General features: G+C 38.1%; 1 protein-coding gene across 1 annotated transcript; it reads right to left on the reverse strand.

Moving 5' to 3' along the window:
- Positions 1–2,917: 2,917 nt before the first annotated feature.
- Positions 2,918–8,191, reverse strand: LOC132950399 (uncharacterized). Its single transcript, XM_061021837.1, has one exon. The coding sequence runs from the start codon at positions 8,189–8,191 to the stop codon at positions 2,918–2,920; it is 5,274 nt and encodes a 1,757-aa protein (XP_060877820.1).
- Positions 8,192–19,968: the final 11,777 nt, after the last annotated feature.

Consider the following 19,968-nt stretch of genomic DNA (forward strand, 5'->3'; position numbering starts at 1 on the left):
TAAAATCGGCAACCATCGTCGACGTCGGAGATGCGATGACCAGGCCATAGAAGATTTTCGAATTTTCGAAATTATTACTTACTATACCCACCGTCAGTTATATAACTAACAAATAATACCCAACACCGGTATAATATGTATAAACTGTGTATCTCATCGAATGTACCTCACGTTCCCCAAATCATTATCACTTATCATTATCGTTATCGTTATCGTTATCGTTATATATATATATATATATAGGGGTTGTTGTTACGATCTTATATATTAGTGGACAGCTGATGAATACCTATGACTCATCCGGCGACGCACTCTTATAATTCTCTCCCTCGCGCACCATCACACACACGACACACACACATAATATAATAATATAATATAAATGTACTCTTCCTACACACACACACACACACACATATATATGTATTTATAGGCTGTCACGGACAGATTTATCGCGTTAGTTTTATTGTTATATATTTATGTGTGTGTGTGTGTGTGCATACCTTTATATATATAGTTTGTAAAAGTAATTACAGCAATAAGAACGTGTTTGCGCACACAATAATAATAAAAGACAACGAGCTGCGAGTAATACTAGATATCTATATATAAGTACATATTATGACCAACGCGCTGTTGTAGTTTATTAATATATATATATATATAGTACCTATATATGTATATAATACATTATTATACTGTATATGGATCGAATTCATAAATCGCAATATAATAATATTATTACAATGTTACGGTTGGTTATTATTTTTTTTCAATAGTTATATACTTATAAATTATTACTATTATGTGAGGGCAGTGGGCACAATATTATTATAAATGTGTGTGATAAGGGCAACCCACAAGTGCATGATAAAATAAAATATAAAAATATCACATATTTCTGAGGAAAGTATAGCCAACCACGAATGACAGTCTCAATTTGCTACATTTATTTTGTAGTTATAAATCAAATGACTTATATTATGAATATTCAGTCATCATTCGAATTTGAGGTGACAAGAGGATTATCGGGTGTCTGGGATTTAATACAATACACGCATCAAGTGCAACCGGTGGTGTCCAAGCCCCCAGAATGTTCTGATTGCTCCCCAAATATAACATACGACATATTGTATAATAAATCACAAAAAAGGTCTTCAACGAGGCAAAAAATTGGCTTAAAATTTGTCTATTTTCAAAATCGAATGTGATGTTTTCAATATATTGAATAATGACGAAACACAAAATTTACATTTTATAATATAATAAATACATTTGTATCAATAAGAAATATGTGCGGATGACGGCTGCACCTGTAAAGCCGGTGACGGATACGTGCGCGCACGGACGGCGGCCAACACGTTATGCGTCGGGCGTGTAGTTACTTAAGTCGTAGGTACCTGTCGATAGCCCTGTAAGGAGGGGAGAGTGAGAGATCGAAAGTGGACTGTATTAAAGCTAGGTTCAAATCTTTAGGATGTATGAGTGCTAAGGTGATGAATGAGAGGTACCTAATTACAATAACAACAATGGGTCGATAAATATGGTGCAGAACAATTTATTGTGGTGTTCTGCAAAAGACTCTCTTACTGACTAGGGTTAGTATTATAAGCGCGATCACATACGATCGCGTGAATCAATAAATCAAGAAACAAAAAAATAATACAAATGCAAAAGAAAATAGTGTTTGTTGACAAATAAATCGCGTGTGTACGACCTGATAAGGACGGAAGATGATACCACGACGATGGCGCGGCAGTTGACCCAGTGGAGCGTTGCAACAGCTGCGGGCGGCAATCGGGGCTGGCGTCACTTGCACTCCCGTCGCTTTCGACGAATGGGTCGACGACACTGCGTACAAAACGTAAAGACGAGGTGTTGGACGACGCGGACACGAACTCGTATTTCCGTTAGAGGGAGATCGCGAAACGGTCACGCGAAAACATTAATTGTCGCGGCGTAGGGACGCGGCACAAACGACAACAAAAAAATGGCTTGACCACGGTTCGCACTGCGTAGGACGGGCGGGCGGAACACGTGGGTGCGAAGCGAGCAGGGCTCGAAACGCACAGCGAGTCGGGCGAGCGACGGAAAAACTAATAACCGGTGTTGTATCACGACACAGGCGGTCGAGCGATACACGTTGTCGGCACTACGCACGGCGCGACATGAGAAGAACACGGGCGGCTCAATCTGCAAACACGTGGGCAACCACGGCCCGGGGTCCCACTGCGAAGCTCGGACGGGCGGCGGACAATAAATCAAGCCGCGGTGTCGGCGCGGACGGCCAGAACTCGAAACGCGAAGAAAACAACAAAACGTACATACACGATGAGTTCGTGAGCAGCGAAGGCTCACCGGATCGCGTTGATTAAAAATGTGGTTTACCAATAAAAGTGCCAAGACGGCGGAAAAACAACATGTTGCCTAGACGGCTTAGAAGCGACGACTTTTGCATGGCGGCGGGTGCGGATCGCTGGAGGCACGACTGTGGCGAGACCGTCCCCACTCTGGAGGTGCAAGGTTCGCTCGCACACTTTTCGGCGGCTGGGCGGCAGGGTGACAACATTATGATCTAGTCATATCGCATACAACCGCGCGGAAATACGAACCGCCGATTGTGTACCCAACATTTCCTCCCCGCGTTGAAAGACCAGGGCGTCTTTCAAGAGATCATCAAACATGAATATGGACGTTGAAGTTCAGATCATACACATTACAACAAATACGGTGCGAAAAAAAAAAAAAAAAATACATGATAACATGGAAATAAATAATAATTAAAAAAAATTACATTGTACCTGACACTCATCAATAGACAAATAAATAAATAACATGAACGAGAATGTGACTGTTGCACACACAAAAAAAAATAAAGAATAATAAACAATGAGGACCTTGGGAGATGAGGATAAGATCAGGGCTCGACTGGTAAACGCACAAGTTTCACTACCGGACGTTTGTAGACACCGTCCTGCGTGCGCACGGACACGACGCGAACAACCTCGTCTGATCCCGGGTGGACCTCGGTGACACGACCGAGACGCCACTCAGTTGGTGGTCGAGAGGGGGCCTCAACGATGACCATGTCACCGATCGTCAAATTCGGAGATGACTTGAACCATTTGTGTCGTCCTTGTAGTGTAGATAAATATTCACGTGACCACCGTTTCCAGTAGGATTGATGACACTGTCGAATGAGTTGCCAACGATTCAGCCTGTTGATTTGGACGTCGGTGAGGTCAGGTTCGGGTAAAGCTTGAAGCGGCTGTCCTATCAGAAAGTGCCCGGGCGTTAGCGCACTCAAGTCGTGCGGATCGGATGATGTTGGCGTGATTGGTCTCGAGTTTAAAATACCCTCAATGCGGGTGGTCAAGGTGAGGAACTCCTCATATGTCAACACCTGTTGACCGATGGCGTGCTTGAAATGATATTTGGTGCTTTTGATGCCAGCCTCCCAAATTCCACCGAAATGTGGGGCGGCGGGCGGGTTGAAGTGCCACGCACAGGTCAGATGTGATGACAGACGATCTTGAACTTTGGCATCACGGAACAACGTTTTCAGCTGGCGCGCGGCGCCGACGTAATTTGTCCCACAGTCCGAATAAATGTTGGACGGGATGCCGCGACGGGCGACGAAACGGTCTAAGGCTGCAAGGAAGGCCTCCGTGCTCAAATCCGACACGATTTCGAGGTGGACTGCCTTAACGGACATACAGATGAATAATGCTAAGTAGACCTTGACTGATTGCGCATTCCGACGGCGATGTTCTTTCACGAAGAACGGGCCTCCGTAATCCATCCCGACGTGCGAAAAAGGTCGATGCGGTTGGACCCGGTAGGACGGTAAATCTGCCATCATCGGCTGAGGGCGGACAGCCTTGTGACGGGTGCACGGAACGCACGAAAATATGATACGTCGAACCGCAGCGCGACCCGACAAAATCCAAAATTTTTGGCTTAACATTGACAGTACTAATTTTGAGCCGCCGTGCAGAAATGACAGGTGGTAGTGGCGAATAATCAGCTCGGTGAGGTGTGAGGATCGCGGCAGCAAAATCGGGTGCTTCGCGTCCTGACTGGCACTAGCGAAGCGAAGACGGCCTCCGACTCGAATGATACCCTTTTCGTCGACGTAAGGTGCTAGTTGTGCCAGGGACGGCGGCGAAATCATGGATTCATTTTTTAACATTTTTCTCAAGTCTGAAAAATAAACTTGTTGTGTGCGTTGCACGGCGATCGATAACGATCTTTCCCGTTCGGTAAACGTGATTGGACCGACGCGGACAGGTTGTCGACGTAGACGGTGACACAGGTAGCGCAATATGTATGACAATACACGCAGCATTTTACCGAGCGACGAAAATCGGTCAATAAATTCGAGTGAAGGCGGATGAACATTGACGGCCAACGTCGTGATGACATTCGGTCGGGTCTCCGGCAGCTGGTCTGGTGTGAGCGGAATAAATCTCGATTGGGGCCACTGGTCTTCGGGAAGTCGTAGGAAGTCAGGACCGTTCCAATAGATGGACGAGGACAACATTGATTTCGGCAACAGTCCACGAGAAGCTGGATCCGCGGGGTTGTCGTTGGTCGAGACGTAACTCCACATACAACCAGGAAGCAATTGACTTATTTTTGCAACTCGATTTGTTACAAAGATCTTGAAATGTTTTTGGTCCGACGTCAACCATGACAAGACGACCGATGAGTCTGACCATGCTCGCAAACGAGATACGGGAACTTCGCTGGACAGAACAGAATGCACATGGTGAAGGGTACGGGCCAATAACAGAGCACCGCACAGTTCTAGGCGTGGTATCGATAGCGACTCGTCGGCGGTCGAGCTCTTCAAAGGCGCAACCTTAGTTTTACAGGTAATGAATTTTACAGAAATATTGCCGGCGGCATCGACGAGACGAAGGTAAATGGTAGCCGCATATCCTTTGATCGACGCGTCTGCGAAGCCTAGCAGCTGGATGTCCTGTTGACAAGTGGCTTCGATGTGACGTGGTAGGCTTAAATCGAACACAAGTGGTAATTCTGTGCAGAACTGTTGCCACATGGATTGCAACTCGTCAGGCATCGGATCGTCCCACCCGAGTTTCTTGCTCCACAAAAGCTGCATAAAACACTTTGCCCACAGTAGCATTGGTCCCAGGGCGCCGATGGGGTCGAATAGGCGGGCAATGACGGACAACACTTCTCGTTTCGTAGACGAAGTCTGTTGAAGGCTGGTATGATAAACAAATTTGTCGGTGTTCGTGTCCCAGTGCAGGCCGAGAACTTTCACGGCGTGTTCTTCTTGAGGGTCGAATGATATGGCCTGTACTCGGTCCCCGGAAGGAACAGACTCGAGTACGGCGGTGCTATTGCTGGTCCACTTACTCAACTCGCAGGCACAGCTGCGCAGTAGACCGACGATGTCCGTTTTTCGACGTAACAATAGCTCTTCAGTGTCGGCGCCGATGACGATATCATCGACGTAGGCGGTTCTGGTGAGAACGTCTTTGGCTAACGGAAACCGATTACCGTCTTGGCTGTCGAGCTCGTGTAGACAACGTATGGCTAGATACGGCGCACAGTTGAGGCCGTACGTGATGGTACACAATTGAAATTCAACGACGTCGTCGCTAGGCGCGTCACGCCAAAAAATATGTTGAAATGCCCTGTCTTCTGGACGAATTAACATTTGTCGGTACATTTTGACAATGTCGGCGGACAGAATATATCGATGCATACGGCAGCGGAGTAGAATATCGCGTAGATCGACTTGCAGCTTCGGTCCGGTGCACAATATATCGTTCAAGGAGCGACCGGATGACGAGGCGGATGATGCGTCGAACACGACACGTATTTTGGACATGTCACCGTCGGCTTTGAATACGGCATGATGCGGAATAAAATAGATGCCCGGTGACGGGGCTGGCACCATGTGTCCCAGCGAACGGTAGGTGGACATGAACTGACGATACGCCGCATACAGCACGGGATCCTTGGCTAATCGCTTTTCTAGATTATAGAATCTTTTCAGCGCTATAGAACGCGAATCACCGAGACCGTGATGCGATGTACCATGCTGTTGAGTTGGGCCGGTGAACAAATGGCGAAATGGTAGGGCGACACAAAATCGACCTGTCGTATCACGCGAGGTAGACTTAGTAAAATACTCTTCACACCACTGGTCTTCCGTGGTAGGTGACGACGGTGCGGCGGGTTCTTCGATCAACCAGAATTTTTTAATTAAATCTTCGATTGAGGGCGGAGCGACTGCGGTGGTCAGCGTGACTGGAGGTGACTTGTTCGGAGTAGAAAATGAACCGAAAATTATCCAGCCAAGCTGAGTGTCAAGGGCCGATGGTAAACCCGAATGATGTTCCACACCCGCGTGTGGGCGGATCAGACTTGGTAGGATATCCGCACCGAATAAAACGTCGATGCGAGACGGAGTGTCGAATTTGTCATCGGCGAGTCGAAGGTGTTGATATTGTTGACGCACGGTCGCTGGTAACCGAGTAGCTGGCATGGCAGTGGTAATTTGTTTTAGAACAACTAAGTCAACAGACGGGAATAAATAATCTGGTTTAACGTGTGACGAAAATTGACAGCGGGTTATACCTTGAACGTGGGACACAGGACTTTGTGCGAAACCTACGATGTCAGACTTGTAACGACGTTTCGAAAGTCCAAGCCGCGCTGCACAATCACTAGTCATGGCGGAAATCTGCGAGCCACTATCGAGCAGTACGCGTACGCAATGTACTTGTTCCCACGCATCTTTAATGTGAACAATCGCTGTACCTAGTACGACGGTAGAATTGGTGCAGGCGGCACCGACAAACGAGCTAGAATTACCACTCGACGTGGTGGGTTGGGGTACCGGGGTACTATTCGAAGTCGTATTATCTACAGTTGACGTTTGATTTTGTTCACGATGTAGTAGGGTGTGATGACGCTTACTGTTGCACGAAAAACAACCCTTGGTCGACGGACACGTATTGACCATATGACTCGAACTCAAACACGCGAAACACAATTTACGAGCTAATACAACGTCTCGTCGTTTATCAACAGTCATTCCGGTGAGTTTCGGACATTGATATATTCTATGATCGGGCTTATCACAATATAAACAATTCCTAGTCTTAAATTTAGTCGAAGCGGACGTAGTAGCAGCGAACACTGATTTAGTCGATTTGGTATGTTTACCGCGAACATCCGGTTTTTCGAACGGTTTTTCGTTGCGACCGACTTTATTAGATTTTGTAAGATTTTCCAAAATCTTACATCGATGTTGCACAAAATTTACTAATTCGTCAAAAGTCGGAATAGTTGACTGTGACGTACTAGATTCGAACAGTTGTAACGTGGTCGGGTCGAGAACGCGAGAGCACATATGGAACAGCAAAAAACTCGAAAGGTCATCGACCCCCAGCGATTTAATTATTGATACATTTTCCTTAAATGTATTGACGAACTCAATTAAAGCTGGTAGTGATTCATGAGCGATTGGTTTAAAGGCGAATAATTTGTCCATGTGAGCGGAAGCTAACAAACGTTTATTGTTGTAACGCTCGGACAACGCGTCCCACGCGATCGGGTAGTTAGCCGCGGACAACGGTATAGATTTAATAATAGCCAACGCTGAACCAGATAGACACGACAGTAAGTGATGAAAACGCTGTGCGTCATCTATGTGTTGGTTATCATGTACGAGTGATATATATATATCGCGAAACGATCGCCACGATAGTAAGTTGCCGTCGAACATAGGTAATTTAATTTTAGGTAACGCGACGAATTGTTGTTGTGGCACGGAATTGGTGAACGACGAAGACGACGATTTACTTTCGGAAGTAGACACAGGAACGGCACTCGCGACAATTGTTTTTATTTCAAGACGCATGGATTCCATGGAAGTAATCAACGGACGATCAACCTGTTCAAACTCAGCAATACGGTCGGCGTCGATTAATGCGTTAATAATGATGTCTTGTTGATGTTGAAATTGTTCGACGAACTTATTTAGTTCTTCAGCGTGAATAATTAACGACGGTATTTTCCCAATATCAGCGCGTGCCTCTAATGCTGTGGCGTGAATATTTTTAACCGAATTTAATATGTTATCGCGTTTGACGCGACCTCGCAGTAGAACCTTTACCGGATCCTCTTCTTTCTTTAGTGGTGCCATGACGATACGAATACGAAATTAAATGATTACGTGATGAGGTACGATTGTGACGAAGTAATTACACGAAAATACATCCGGCCCGAAGGACCAAACAATGTGCGGATGACGGCTGCACCTGTAAAGCCGGTGACGGATACGTGCGCGCACGGACGGCGGCCAACACGTTATGCGTCGGGCGTGTAGTTACTTAAGTCGTAGGTACCTGTCGATAGCCCTGTAAGGAGGGGAGAGTGAGAGATCGAAAGTGGACTGTATTAAAGCTAGGTTCAAATCTTTAGGATGTATGAGTGCTAAGGTGATGAATGAGAGGTACCTAATTACAATAACAACAATGGGTCGATAAATATGGTGCAGAACAATTTATTGTGGTGTTCTGCAAAAGACTCTCTTACTGACTAGGGTTAGTATTATAAGCGCGATCACATACGATCGCGTGAATCAATAAATCAAGAAACAAAAAAATAATACAAATGCAAAAGAAAATAGTGTTTGTTGACAAATAAATCGCGTGTGTACGACCTGATAAGGACGGAAGATGATACCACGACGATGGCGCGGCAGTTGACCCAGTGGAGCGTTGCAACAGCTGCGGGCGGCAATCGGGGCTGGCGTCACTTGCACTCCCGTCGCTTTCGACGAATGGGTCGACGACACTGCGTACAAAACGTAAAGACGAGGTGTTGGACGACGCGGACACGAACTCGTATTTCCGTTAGAGGGAGATCGCGAAACGGTCACGCGAAAACATTAATTGTCGCGGCGTAGGGACGCGGCACAAACGACAACAAAAAAATGGCTTGACCACGGTTCGCACTGCGTAGGACGGGCGGGCGGAACACGTGGGTGCGAAGCGAGCAGGGCTCGAAACGCACAGCGAGTCGGGCGAGCGACGGAAAAACTAATAACCGGTGTTGTATCACGACACAGGCGGTCGAGCGATACACGTTGTCGGCACTACGCACGGCGCGACATGAGAAGAACACGGGCGGCTCAATCTGCAAACACGTGGGCAACCACGGCCCGGGGTCCCACTGCGAAGCTCGGACGGGCGGCGGACAATAAATCAAGCCGCGGTGTCGGCGCGGACGGCCAGAACTCGAAACGCGAAGAAAACAACAAAACGTACATACACGATGAGTTCGTGAGCAGCGAAGGCTCACCGGATCGCGTTGATTAAAAATGTGGTTTACCAATAAAAGTGCCAAGACGGCGGAAAAACAACATGTTGCCTAGACGGCTTAGAAGCGACGACTTTTGCATGGCGGCGGGTGCGGATCGCTGGAGGCACGACTGTGGCGAGACCGTCCCCACTCTGGAGGTGCAAGGTTCGCTCGCACACTTTTCGGCGGCTGGGCGGCAGGGTGACAACATTATGATCTAGTCATATCGCATACAACCGCGCGGAAATACGAACCGCCGATTGTGTACCCAACAAAATATATAATTTAAAAGACAGAGAATTTGCATTAAAATAATTTTTAAAATAGTTGATGAAAATAAAATATAAGTACAATAGTTATATATAAATAAATAATAATGTACATCTGTATTTATTTTATGACGCTTACAAATATTGCGAAATTTAGAAGTGTTAAAATAAAAAATAATAAAAATAAATAAAATGAGGGCTAAACTGCTAAAGACCCCCATTATAAAAAAATCCTAGTTACCTACGTCCATGAATATTTTTACTCAAAACATGTCTAACAAAATATTATATTATATAGTTATGTAGTGATTTGTATATCATAATTAAAAGTGCTTACTGTGGGCAGTAGGTAATCATGGCTGCTTTCAAAGAAAGTCGCACGTAAGTATAGTATATTAATATTATTATAGTGCCTTTTGTACGTTGCGCGGGTGGTGTGCGAATTAAATGTTTTGATTAATGATATTAAAACCATTATAAATTAGCCGATTTTGATGTGTAGTCTCGCGGACGATCTCGATCTACCGGATTAGGGGTAGAGATGAGAGGGGCTTTTTACGCTTATAGTATAATATATTATATACAATAAAGCATATAAGTATAGGTTGGCTCTCATCTATATTGCGAGCGGGATGTCTCAACTCCGGAATTAGCAACCCGCGGTCAACTGTACCGCGAAAGTTTTAAGCAAATCCGTGCAAGTGGCGTCCATTTGTCCCTAATAAACGTATATATATATATATATATACTGCAGATTTCGTGTGTATATATTATAATAAACCGACGGGTCGCGACTCGCGAGTAATGATGAGACTTAAATGTGTAGCACTTAAATGTGAAACCGCGGTGCTCACAACTGGACTTTGCATTTCGGTTGCTCATATATACATATTATTATGCAGTCCTAGATAGTGTCATATTGGACACACATCGTATATGAGTGATAGGATTGTGTATCACGGCCATTGAGTACGTAAAAATCAAGATCTATTGAGTCTGTTAACGAAATGAAGTTATACTAAACGAGCAGATGATGATTATTTTGGCAACGGTAAATCAGAGTACCAGGATATATGCAATATGCATACCTGGTATATAGTGTTGCTTTTAAAACATTATTTATATACTATGGAGAGCGATAACTCTACCGTGGTACAAAAAATTGTATTGCAAATTTGTTTCAATCCTCAAAATTAATTGAATTTGGCCGTATAATCGCTGACCGCTGCCGTGTCATAATATACCTCAGTTTTGTACCTTCATATAATTAGGGCTTTGAATTTATGACTTAGCATATCGCGACGAATTCCATTCATGGTTCAAATTTTCAAAATAAGTGATATACAAATTTACAAATTTAAGACATTACCATTCTACGTTAACATGAACATTTATTATGCATATTCTTGCGTAATTAAGTAGTTTTTTATGTTCTTATTACATATTTGGGGAAAAATAATAGATTTGACGGTTTATACTAGTACTTATACATATATATATATATTATTTAATAATAAATTTAAATATAAAAACTTTAAGTTCATCTATTTTAAATAGGATTATAAATATTTTTCATAATTTAAATGTATAACACATTTAAATTTTTTATGTATACCTATCAACTATTAGTAGGTACCTACTAGTAAAGCCATTTGTATAATGGGAATTTGTTGTATTAGGCTTATTTGGTTAATGTCGAATGTCTAAGGAACTTTGGTACATATTTCTCTATTTTTAGTGCATTAAATTACCCAGCTTATAGGTAGTACAGATTATATAGGTTATAATATAGGTTAGGTTAAATTAAACAAATTTTCCGTCAATATTTTCTGTAATAATTTGTTGTCGTTATTGCCATCATCGGTCACTTTACAATTAATCATAATTCATATCTAATCTTTGTTCTTTCGAGAAGATTATAGCATATTGGTATGATTAACAAAGGTAAACGACCAAACTCAACGTTAGGAGTTTAGTTCTTGCTAATTTTTTTCCGTGGAACAAAATATTTCTGACGTGACTCATCGAAAAAACGCGTCAGCCATCAGATAGTCATTAATAATTATATTATTTTGACAAGTGTGATAACTATATATTATAAGTACATCAATACATTATATGAGTCATAGTATTGTGTTTCGTAGTCAGTTTACGTGGGTACGTAAAAATCAAGAATTGTTATCTAAGATCCCGGTCTCAAGGTCAAAACCTAGTTGGACCTACCGGGTCCAATTGTGAATCTAAATCAACCCGGGAACCACTTAAACACACACAAAAAAATTCATCGAAATCTGTTCAGCCGTTTAGGAATGCATAAAGGACACACAGATGTTAATTTATAAATATATAGATTAGGTACCTACACCAGCATCTCTAAATTATAATTTAATAATAAGCGCAAGAGATGTATTTGATATATCAAATATGTATAATATTTACAATTTTAAAAATGCACAAAATAAATATTTATATGGCTAACATTTAAATGAATTCCTCCCTTCCCCTACGACACCCCCCCCCCACCGTAATTATTCCATTGCCTGTCACCACTACCACCCCTTATTATATACTCTATAGACATCCCTGCATTACACGTCAATAATAACATCACCGATCAGGTAAATATTTTTATATCTATAATATTATGTTATCTTTCAATAGATTGCATTAAGTGTTATACAATTGATGACTCTGTATTTATATACATTGTTTGAATTTCTAATAAATTAAAATTAGGAAATTGATTTAAATATTAATAAGGACTAAGTCCACAAACGCGTTTAGATTCCGTGCTAAAAAATGTGTAAAATTATAAAAATTAGTCCTGGCTGATAACGTGACGTCATCATCAATTGTACTCTTGAACGATAATAATATTTTTTAATTGAATACAAAACAATGGAATAATGTGTCTGCACACTCAGACTCAGTACTGCCATAATATGATTTTTTTTCACAGCCCACTCGGAGAAAATGACATTGGATACTGCCACGGCTGCCATGGTCGTTATTAAAATCACATTAAGCACACGGAAAACGGTCTTCAGAGCGTTGCGTCCGTCATCCGCGATGGGTAAATTTAGTTTGTGCAGCGTATGGTAGTTCGATTATAATATCATTATACAAAATAATATTATATTATTCACGTTTTTAGCGGTATAAAAATTATTTTACCGAATAGACCAAATAGGTACCTAATATTATAATGCACCTATTTATGGCGATTTACGAGTATTACTATATAGTATCCCGCCTATGTGTGTATATTATAACAATATAATAGCTGCGTAAATCCAGAACGCTCGGACGAATTATTTCATATTATTACAGGTGTATATTAGGTATGTTGTGTTTATAATATATTATTTGACGAATAACGCATTAAAATGGTAATTTAAACATCGAAACTTCCTGTCGACCCGGCAACAGTAACGCCTAATAATATCCGTTTGTAATTAAATATTACCGGAATTTGTGCAATATGAATATAACTATATACGCGCACATATTATATACATATATATCATTATATACCCATGTGTAATATATGTAATAAAGGAACGGAATAAAATATATATAAAAACACCACAACGCGGAAGCTTAATTTCCTGTCTCTTAATAGAGCATTGTATATATTTTAATATTGTATGTTATTATATCGATACGCATTAATATGCTAATTTGTGCGTTTCGCTCAGTCGATAAACCGATTCCGATATTATTACTATGTGTATATTATATAAAAAAATATCTAAACATTATTGTTGTTTTTGTACGGGCGGCATATGCGCGCGCGTCAACCGTGCCGAGTACATCATCATCATCATCATCATCATCATCATCATCAATGCGTGCAGTTTATACAATATATATTATATTGTCCACGGTCTATAGTCGCCGGATCATATAATGTTAGAATTTGAATAATTATAAAAAAATAAAAACTGCTAACTAAATAATTATGGCCCTTATTGTTTATTATAATGGTACAAACAATATAATATTATAATAATAATATGTTCACGGCGATATTGTATAGCGCGCACGCACTGCGTGTAAATGTCGTACCATATTATGCAAATCGTTTAATATGCTTTAAATATTCAATTATTACATTATTATTAAAATAAAGACCGGATTTATATGCACTAATAACAAACAAAATATATGCACTCGAAAACGGTAACATAAATCATAAATCTTACAACTCATACTACATTAATAGGTACCTACTTAATAATTGACATCACCAACTATAGTATGTACCTAGCTAAATTATTAATGTACTCCGTATAAAAATAGAAGTCGAAAAACTTTTACCCCGCAGTATAACGTGTCATATTTCCCGATATGATTTTTTAATGTCATTCTTCTAGAATTGTTGATACATAGGTATTTGTTATATTATAAGCACGCACGATTTAACATGAAATGAGCTGTTACAAAATTGTAAAAAATTTGAAAAAGTGAAAATATATACGTTTATAGGTAAGTGAAAATCGTGTAGTTGACCCGCACATGCGTTAAGAAATTGCCGAACGATTTTAATCACTATGGAACGTTATTAGTTATGACTTATGAAACATGTATATAATGCGCTCACTTGGTATATTACGATATGATAGAAAAAATAAACAAATTCATGTAAATCAAAGCGTTCGGATTCTATTAATAAACATAATATATTAGTATACACAAGGGGACTGGGACTTAGAGGGAGAGTCAAGAGGGCTCCATAAGAAAACACTTCAAACACCCTTCAAGAATCATTGTCAAATAATAAATATGCTGATATTATATAGTTCAAATTGAAAAAAAACCAAATGAGTGCATCACCCCTGCCAATATGATTTTTATTACGAGTATATTGCACTTACATTATACACATAATAAAGGTGGGTAAGTTAATGAAAAAAACTAACTTGATTTAATAAAATAAAAGGTCAACGTTATAATAATGCTGAGTTAGTATGTTCAACAAATAATTTATTTAACTTTAAAAGCTTAAAATTAATTTGAAAACAAATATTAACCAATTAAAATTACGTTTATTCATTTTTTTTTTAAATTTCTGTCTAGGTCACATATAGTGATTCTTAGAATGTTCACATTTGCTCGGATTTGCATAGAAGTTTTGCTGTAACACCCTACTAAACTCCTATTGATACAATAATTATATTTATTAAATATAATTTTGTACTTCCTATTTTATTTCAACGATAGTGATAAAACATCTTATGGATAAAAATTCAAATTAAACATTTATATCATTAACTCCGCTTAAGATAGAAAACTATCGTTCCCCATCTCCTAGCTTTGCGTTTAGGGTTTTTATAAAAAAACAAAATAATATTCTTTAATTATGAAAAAGGAAATTATTTTTTTATATCCATTTTTTAATATTTACAGTTCGACGGTATGTTTTAACTGTTTGTTTGTATACATAATGTATTTACACAACGTTATTGTTATAACTACCTACTGATACGAACAAAAAGTAATTTTAACGATAAAGAGAGCGAAAACAATAAACGGTGAAAGGTTTTACTTTGATAGGTACCTATATATTATGTTTGAATAGGTATAGTAAAAGTGTTGCGAGTTTTTACGGATACAAAGATGACCCGCGAACAGAATAAGAAATCGCGTGGACGGTTTTTAGTAAAAACCGGAAGAGTATATATAATTTATACATTATAATATACAGTGAGAAGTGAAATTAATTACAATTATTTTACTGCTTGAATTTCGAGGAGTTTTAAAAATCTAATTCAGACACCGGCTGCACATTGTCATACCGGAAGCTGAGCGTGATACGCGTGGAGGCAAACCGCGAGCCATTGAATTTGTCACATGGAAGCGACCATCGTGCAGAATTATTGTCGATGATAATTTATTATTTTTTCGACAAGAATCGTGATGCAAATAATTGCAGGCATCAAAATTGTATTTTACACTTCGGGCGGAGTGATTCCGAAAATTTGAATATTTTAATAAAACTGTTAACATACATACACGATTCTGTAAATTTCACATAATAATATGTAGGTATACTAATGATTCCGCATGATTTTTTATGCAACGTAGCCATTACATTTGTTTGGTCTGGCTATAATAAATTATAATTTAGCTACTAAAAGTCACGAGATCATCTATAGTGTCAAATATATTTATTATGCACAAAATGAAAATAATAATTTTAAAATCGATAAATATTTTATATTTTTATTCATTATAATAAACTAAGGCGTACAATATAACGATGTTTCTATTTTTTAAAATTAACATTGGTATGAAATAATAGTAAGTTATAACAATATAATGTATACATGATGTTTTTTTTCCGAAAAAAAATGGAACAAAATATTAAATTATTTTTTGAATTTTTGGTTACAATACTGTGTCGTATACAAAATCATGATGATTTAGTATCAAATTAAAGATTATGAAATTTCCTATAGTAAATCAGTTATAATTCCAAAGTTATTTCGCCATAAGGAAATAAAACATGAGCCCAAGGCAGAATATCAAATACGCTAAGTCGTAATGTGTTAAGTGTAAAATAAAATCATGTTTTTTCCAAAAATGTTGTTTTAAAACGGTACGATAACGTTACAACAATAAAATTATATATGTTTTTCGATATGGCAACGTTACAGGCAAAATCGTGTATATAAAAATTAAATTTGTAGAATAGTGTGTGTTTTTTAAAATTTACACAATTCCGCAATTTGTCAGTGTTGTGTTACAGCCATTTGTGTATAAGTGTTTTTTTTATTTATATTCTTTTGTGTCTGTTATGACGCTGCAGAAAATTTGTTTCAAACTTCAAAATTGAGTTTTGTAATAGTCGTTGTAGTGTCATACCTCTTGTTTTTTTCTGAGCTGTGAATTTTATGATTTACCGTATCGATGAATTCCATTCATCGTTCAAAATAAGTGGGATACAGTAATTTTATTTAAGACCTTACCACTCTGCGTAAACACGAAGATTTATTTTGCATATTATTGCGTATTATATAAGCGTTTATACGTGCATATAAATGCATACAAATAAATGTTTTTTTGTTTCATTTTCTTATATTACCTATGTATATGATTTGAATATGATAATGTAGTATAAAAATTAAAAGTTATCCATTTTAAATAGTTTAATTAATGTAAAATATATTTTTAATATTTTATGCATATTGCATACTTATTATTTATTGTTGCCGATCAAGCCATAATTATGTTTATTTTGAATGATATCGAATGTCTTGGAAACTTTGGTGCATATTTATCTATTTTTGAGTGTATGCACTATGCATTAAAGCATATTTTAATTTTTAGTGCATTAAATCCCCCAAATTTATTATATGCCTTTGGATTAAACATGACATTTAATCGATTATCGGTTACTTTACAAGTTACAACTATATCCATATACGACTATACGTCTTAATATATTCTATAATCATTGTTCTTTTGAGACGAATATTATAGCATTATATTATAATATATTGGTAAAAATAACAAAGGACTCTTGTTGGCATTTTTAGGTGGAGAAAAGATAATACTAATATGACTCATCGCGGAATCCAAAGATATCTCTTTCAGCGTACGCGTGGTGCGTCTGCCGTCAGATAGTCGTTAGTAATAAATTATATTATTTCGACAAGTATGATAACTATAAACAGTGTATGAGTGACATTATTGTGTATCATGGCCAGTCTACATAACAATCGAAAACTTAGCTATGTTATCGAAGACTAAATTTTAGGACATAATATCTGAAGTGACTCATTGCGAACCGTGAATATACCATTTATTTATTATCGGGTAAGATAGTTCGAAGTGCGTGGTGCATTTAAGCCGTATAGATAATAATTATTCCATTATTTTGATAAATATGATAACTGATTGTAAATTATAATAGTATAGATAATATAAATATTTAATACCTAATAAATTACATTATACATGTATACGTAAAATTGGTTATATTCATGTTACGTTCACCTTGGACCGAATTTTGGATATTATATATTCATAGTAAATTAATAAATGTAATAATTTTCAATTTTCACATTAAACACTCATGTAGGGTTCCAATAAGTACGACACGCATCAACTGTCAAATAATTTTTTACATACCTATATAATTTCCAAGTAATATTCTTGACATACAACAAATATACATAAGTATGTGTAGTGTTTGTATAAGGCCTCCGTAAGCGTGAACCCTAAACTAACTCTATACACATTTTTTTTGAAATATATAATTTTAATATTACTAAGATTAATTATATCTTTGTATACCGTTGGACCGACTACTCCTGAATATCGTAGACGATCGGCGAAGGTAGAGTAGTAGGCCCTATATATACTTATAGTTAATATGTACATATAATATGATCCGCAATATTATTATATATAATATCGTGATGACATTATTATTACTATGCATAATAATATGTCCACCAGTCAAATTCGTGGACATCATTGTAAATTATATTTCATACGTAGATAGGTTACAGAACGGTATCTTAAAGGTTATCTAAATTTCTAATAGATAGGTGAATATAGGTGTACACATATAATAATAATAGTATAGTGGTGTCTATAGGTACGTCGTTTGACGACGCGAAAGGCAAAACGGATAATAATAATAATAATAATAATAATATTATTGATTCGTCGTCAGCGCAGTCGGTACACATATTATGTAACGTGTGTCGTATAATATAATAATATATACATCGTAACAGTTTTTTCGTTCCCCCGAGATTATCCGTCAATGTAGGAGAGTAAGACGACGTGTACGCATTATGAAACATACAAATATGTTCGGAAAAGGTATATCGTGTAAATATAATAATACACTTATGTGCGTGCGAGTTGGTGTGCAGTAAAATATATGTAAAAGAACATATCACGAACTGGGAAGCCGAGAGCGTACTATGATGTATATGTTGTTATATCGAATATAAACATTGCAATATAACATAATATTATGTTCCACGCAGAAATGTATAGGTACGTTTATAATTCCCGTAAATTCGATTTTATACGTTTTTTAAAGAGAATTAATACGCCGACTAACGCCTCTACCTATATCTTAAGGTAGTTATGTTTTATCATGATACGTCTTGAGCCTGGGACTCTGTGATCCGTTGACCATTTACATATGTTCTTGGGAAGCAGCATAATATTATTCAGAAACTGATTCAACACAGATTTGTTCTATATTAGGTACAGGGTACCTACCATCCAGTTGAAATCCTAAATTGTATATTGCATACTATATATTTTACCATATTAAAGTGATCGTTTTATTCATATTTAAAGGTTCCATACATATTAACGAATGTTTTCTTCATAAGTCAACAAAACAATTTTCAGTTACAAAATAAATCTATAATCTAAAATAAAGAGCCTTATTTACGCACTTTGATAATCATTTATAATTTGAATTACAGTATTACATACAAATGCATCCCTTTAGATTTAACGACGATTTGTTACTGTGTCATTTAATGTTTAAAATGTAATTAAAAATAAAATATTTTCATACGGCCATATGAAATGCATATATGCCTACCTACGTAAATGCGACGAAAAAAATAGTACATTATATATGCTGCAAATATTTAAGATTATTTTAGTGCACATCAAGTTCTAAACTACCATATACAAAATAAAACCGTATAATATACGAGTGGAGGAGATGGAAAAAAAAACCGTCGGTCGAACGGTATTGGTAAACCTTTATAAGTAAAATACACGCGCGTTAACTATATTATACACATAACTGAATGTGTGTGTCGTCGTGTCTCAGGTAGTAGGTAAGCACCGTATAGACATCTTCGCCGACGGGACCTGAATAGAGGTTCCTCAATAATATTATTATACCTGTATTATTATTATATATTACTGTATCGTCGTGCTCCTCTGCAGTATACTATAATATAACATAATATATTATATTATAAAGGGAGGTAGGTTATATTATTATACATATACGTTCATCTTCCGGTGCGCATTATTCGCGTCTATATACCCATCGTCGAATATCCCGCACACCGCCGCCGCCGCCGCCGCGACAGTTGACACGGTAAAGTCATATTGTTATTATTATTATTGTAGTGCGTGCGTCCTCGTGTGGTTTTCGATTCCGAACACAATGCGTGTTCGAACCCCAAGGACACGAATAGTGAAGAATATAATATTATATTGTAACATACTTGGTCACTATTCGGACACGTCGATCCTCGTCGTTATATTATATTATCATTATATTCTTCTCTGATATAAACGGACGTCCTTAAATACTATATATTATATTAAAAACAGTCGTGTGAATTAC

The sequence above is a fragment of the Metopolophium dirhodum genome, chromosome 1 (genome assembly GCF_019925205.1).
Source record: "Metopolophium dirhodum isolate CAU chromosome 1, ASM1992520v1, whole genome shotgun sequence".
Taxonomy (NCBI): domain Eukaryota; kingdom Metazoa; phylum Arthropoda; class Insecta; order Hemiptera; family Aphididae; genus Metopolophium; species Metopolophium dirhodum.

What these genes read in the sequence shown, in the direction of transcription:
- LOC132950399 (XM_061021837.1), bottom strand. Translation starts at nt 8,191, where the DNA reads ATGGCACCACTAAAGAAAGAAGAGGATCCGGTAAAGGTTCTACTGCGA.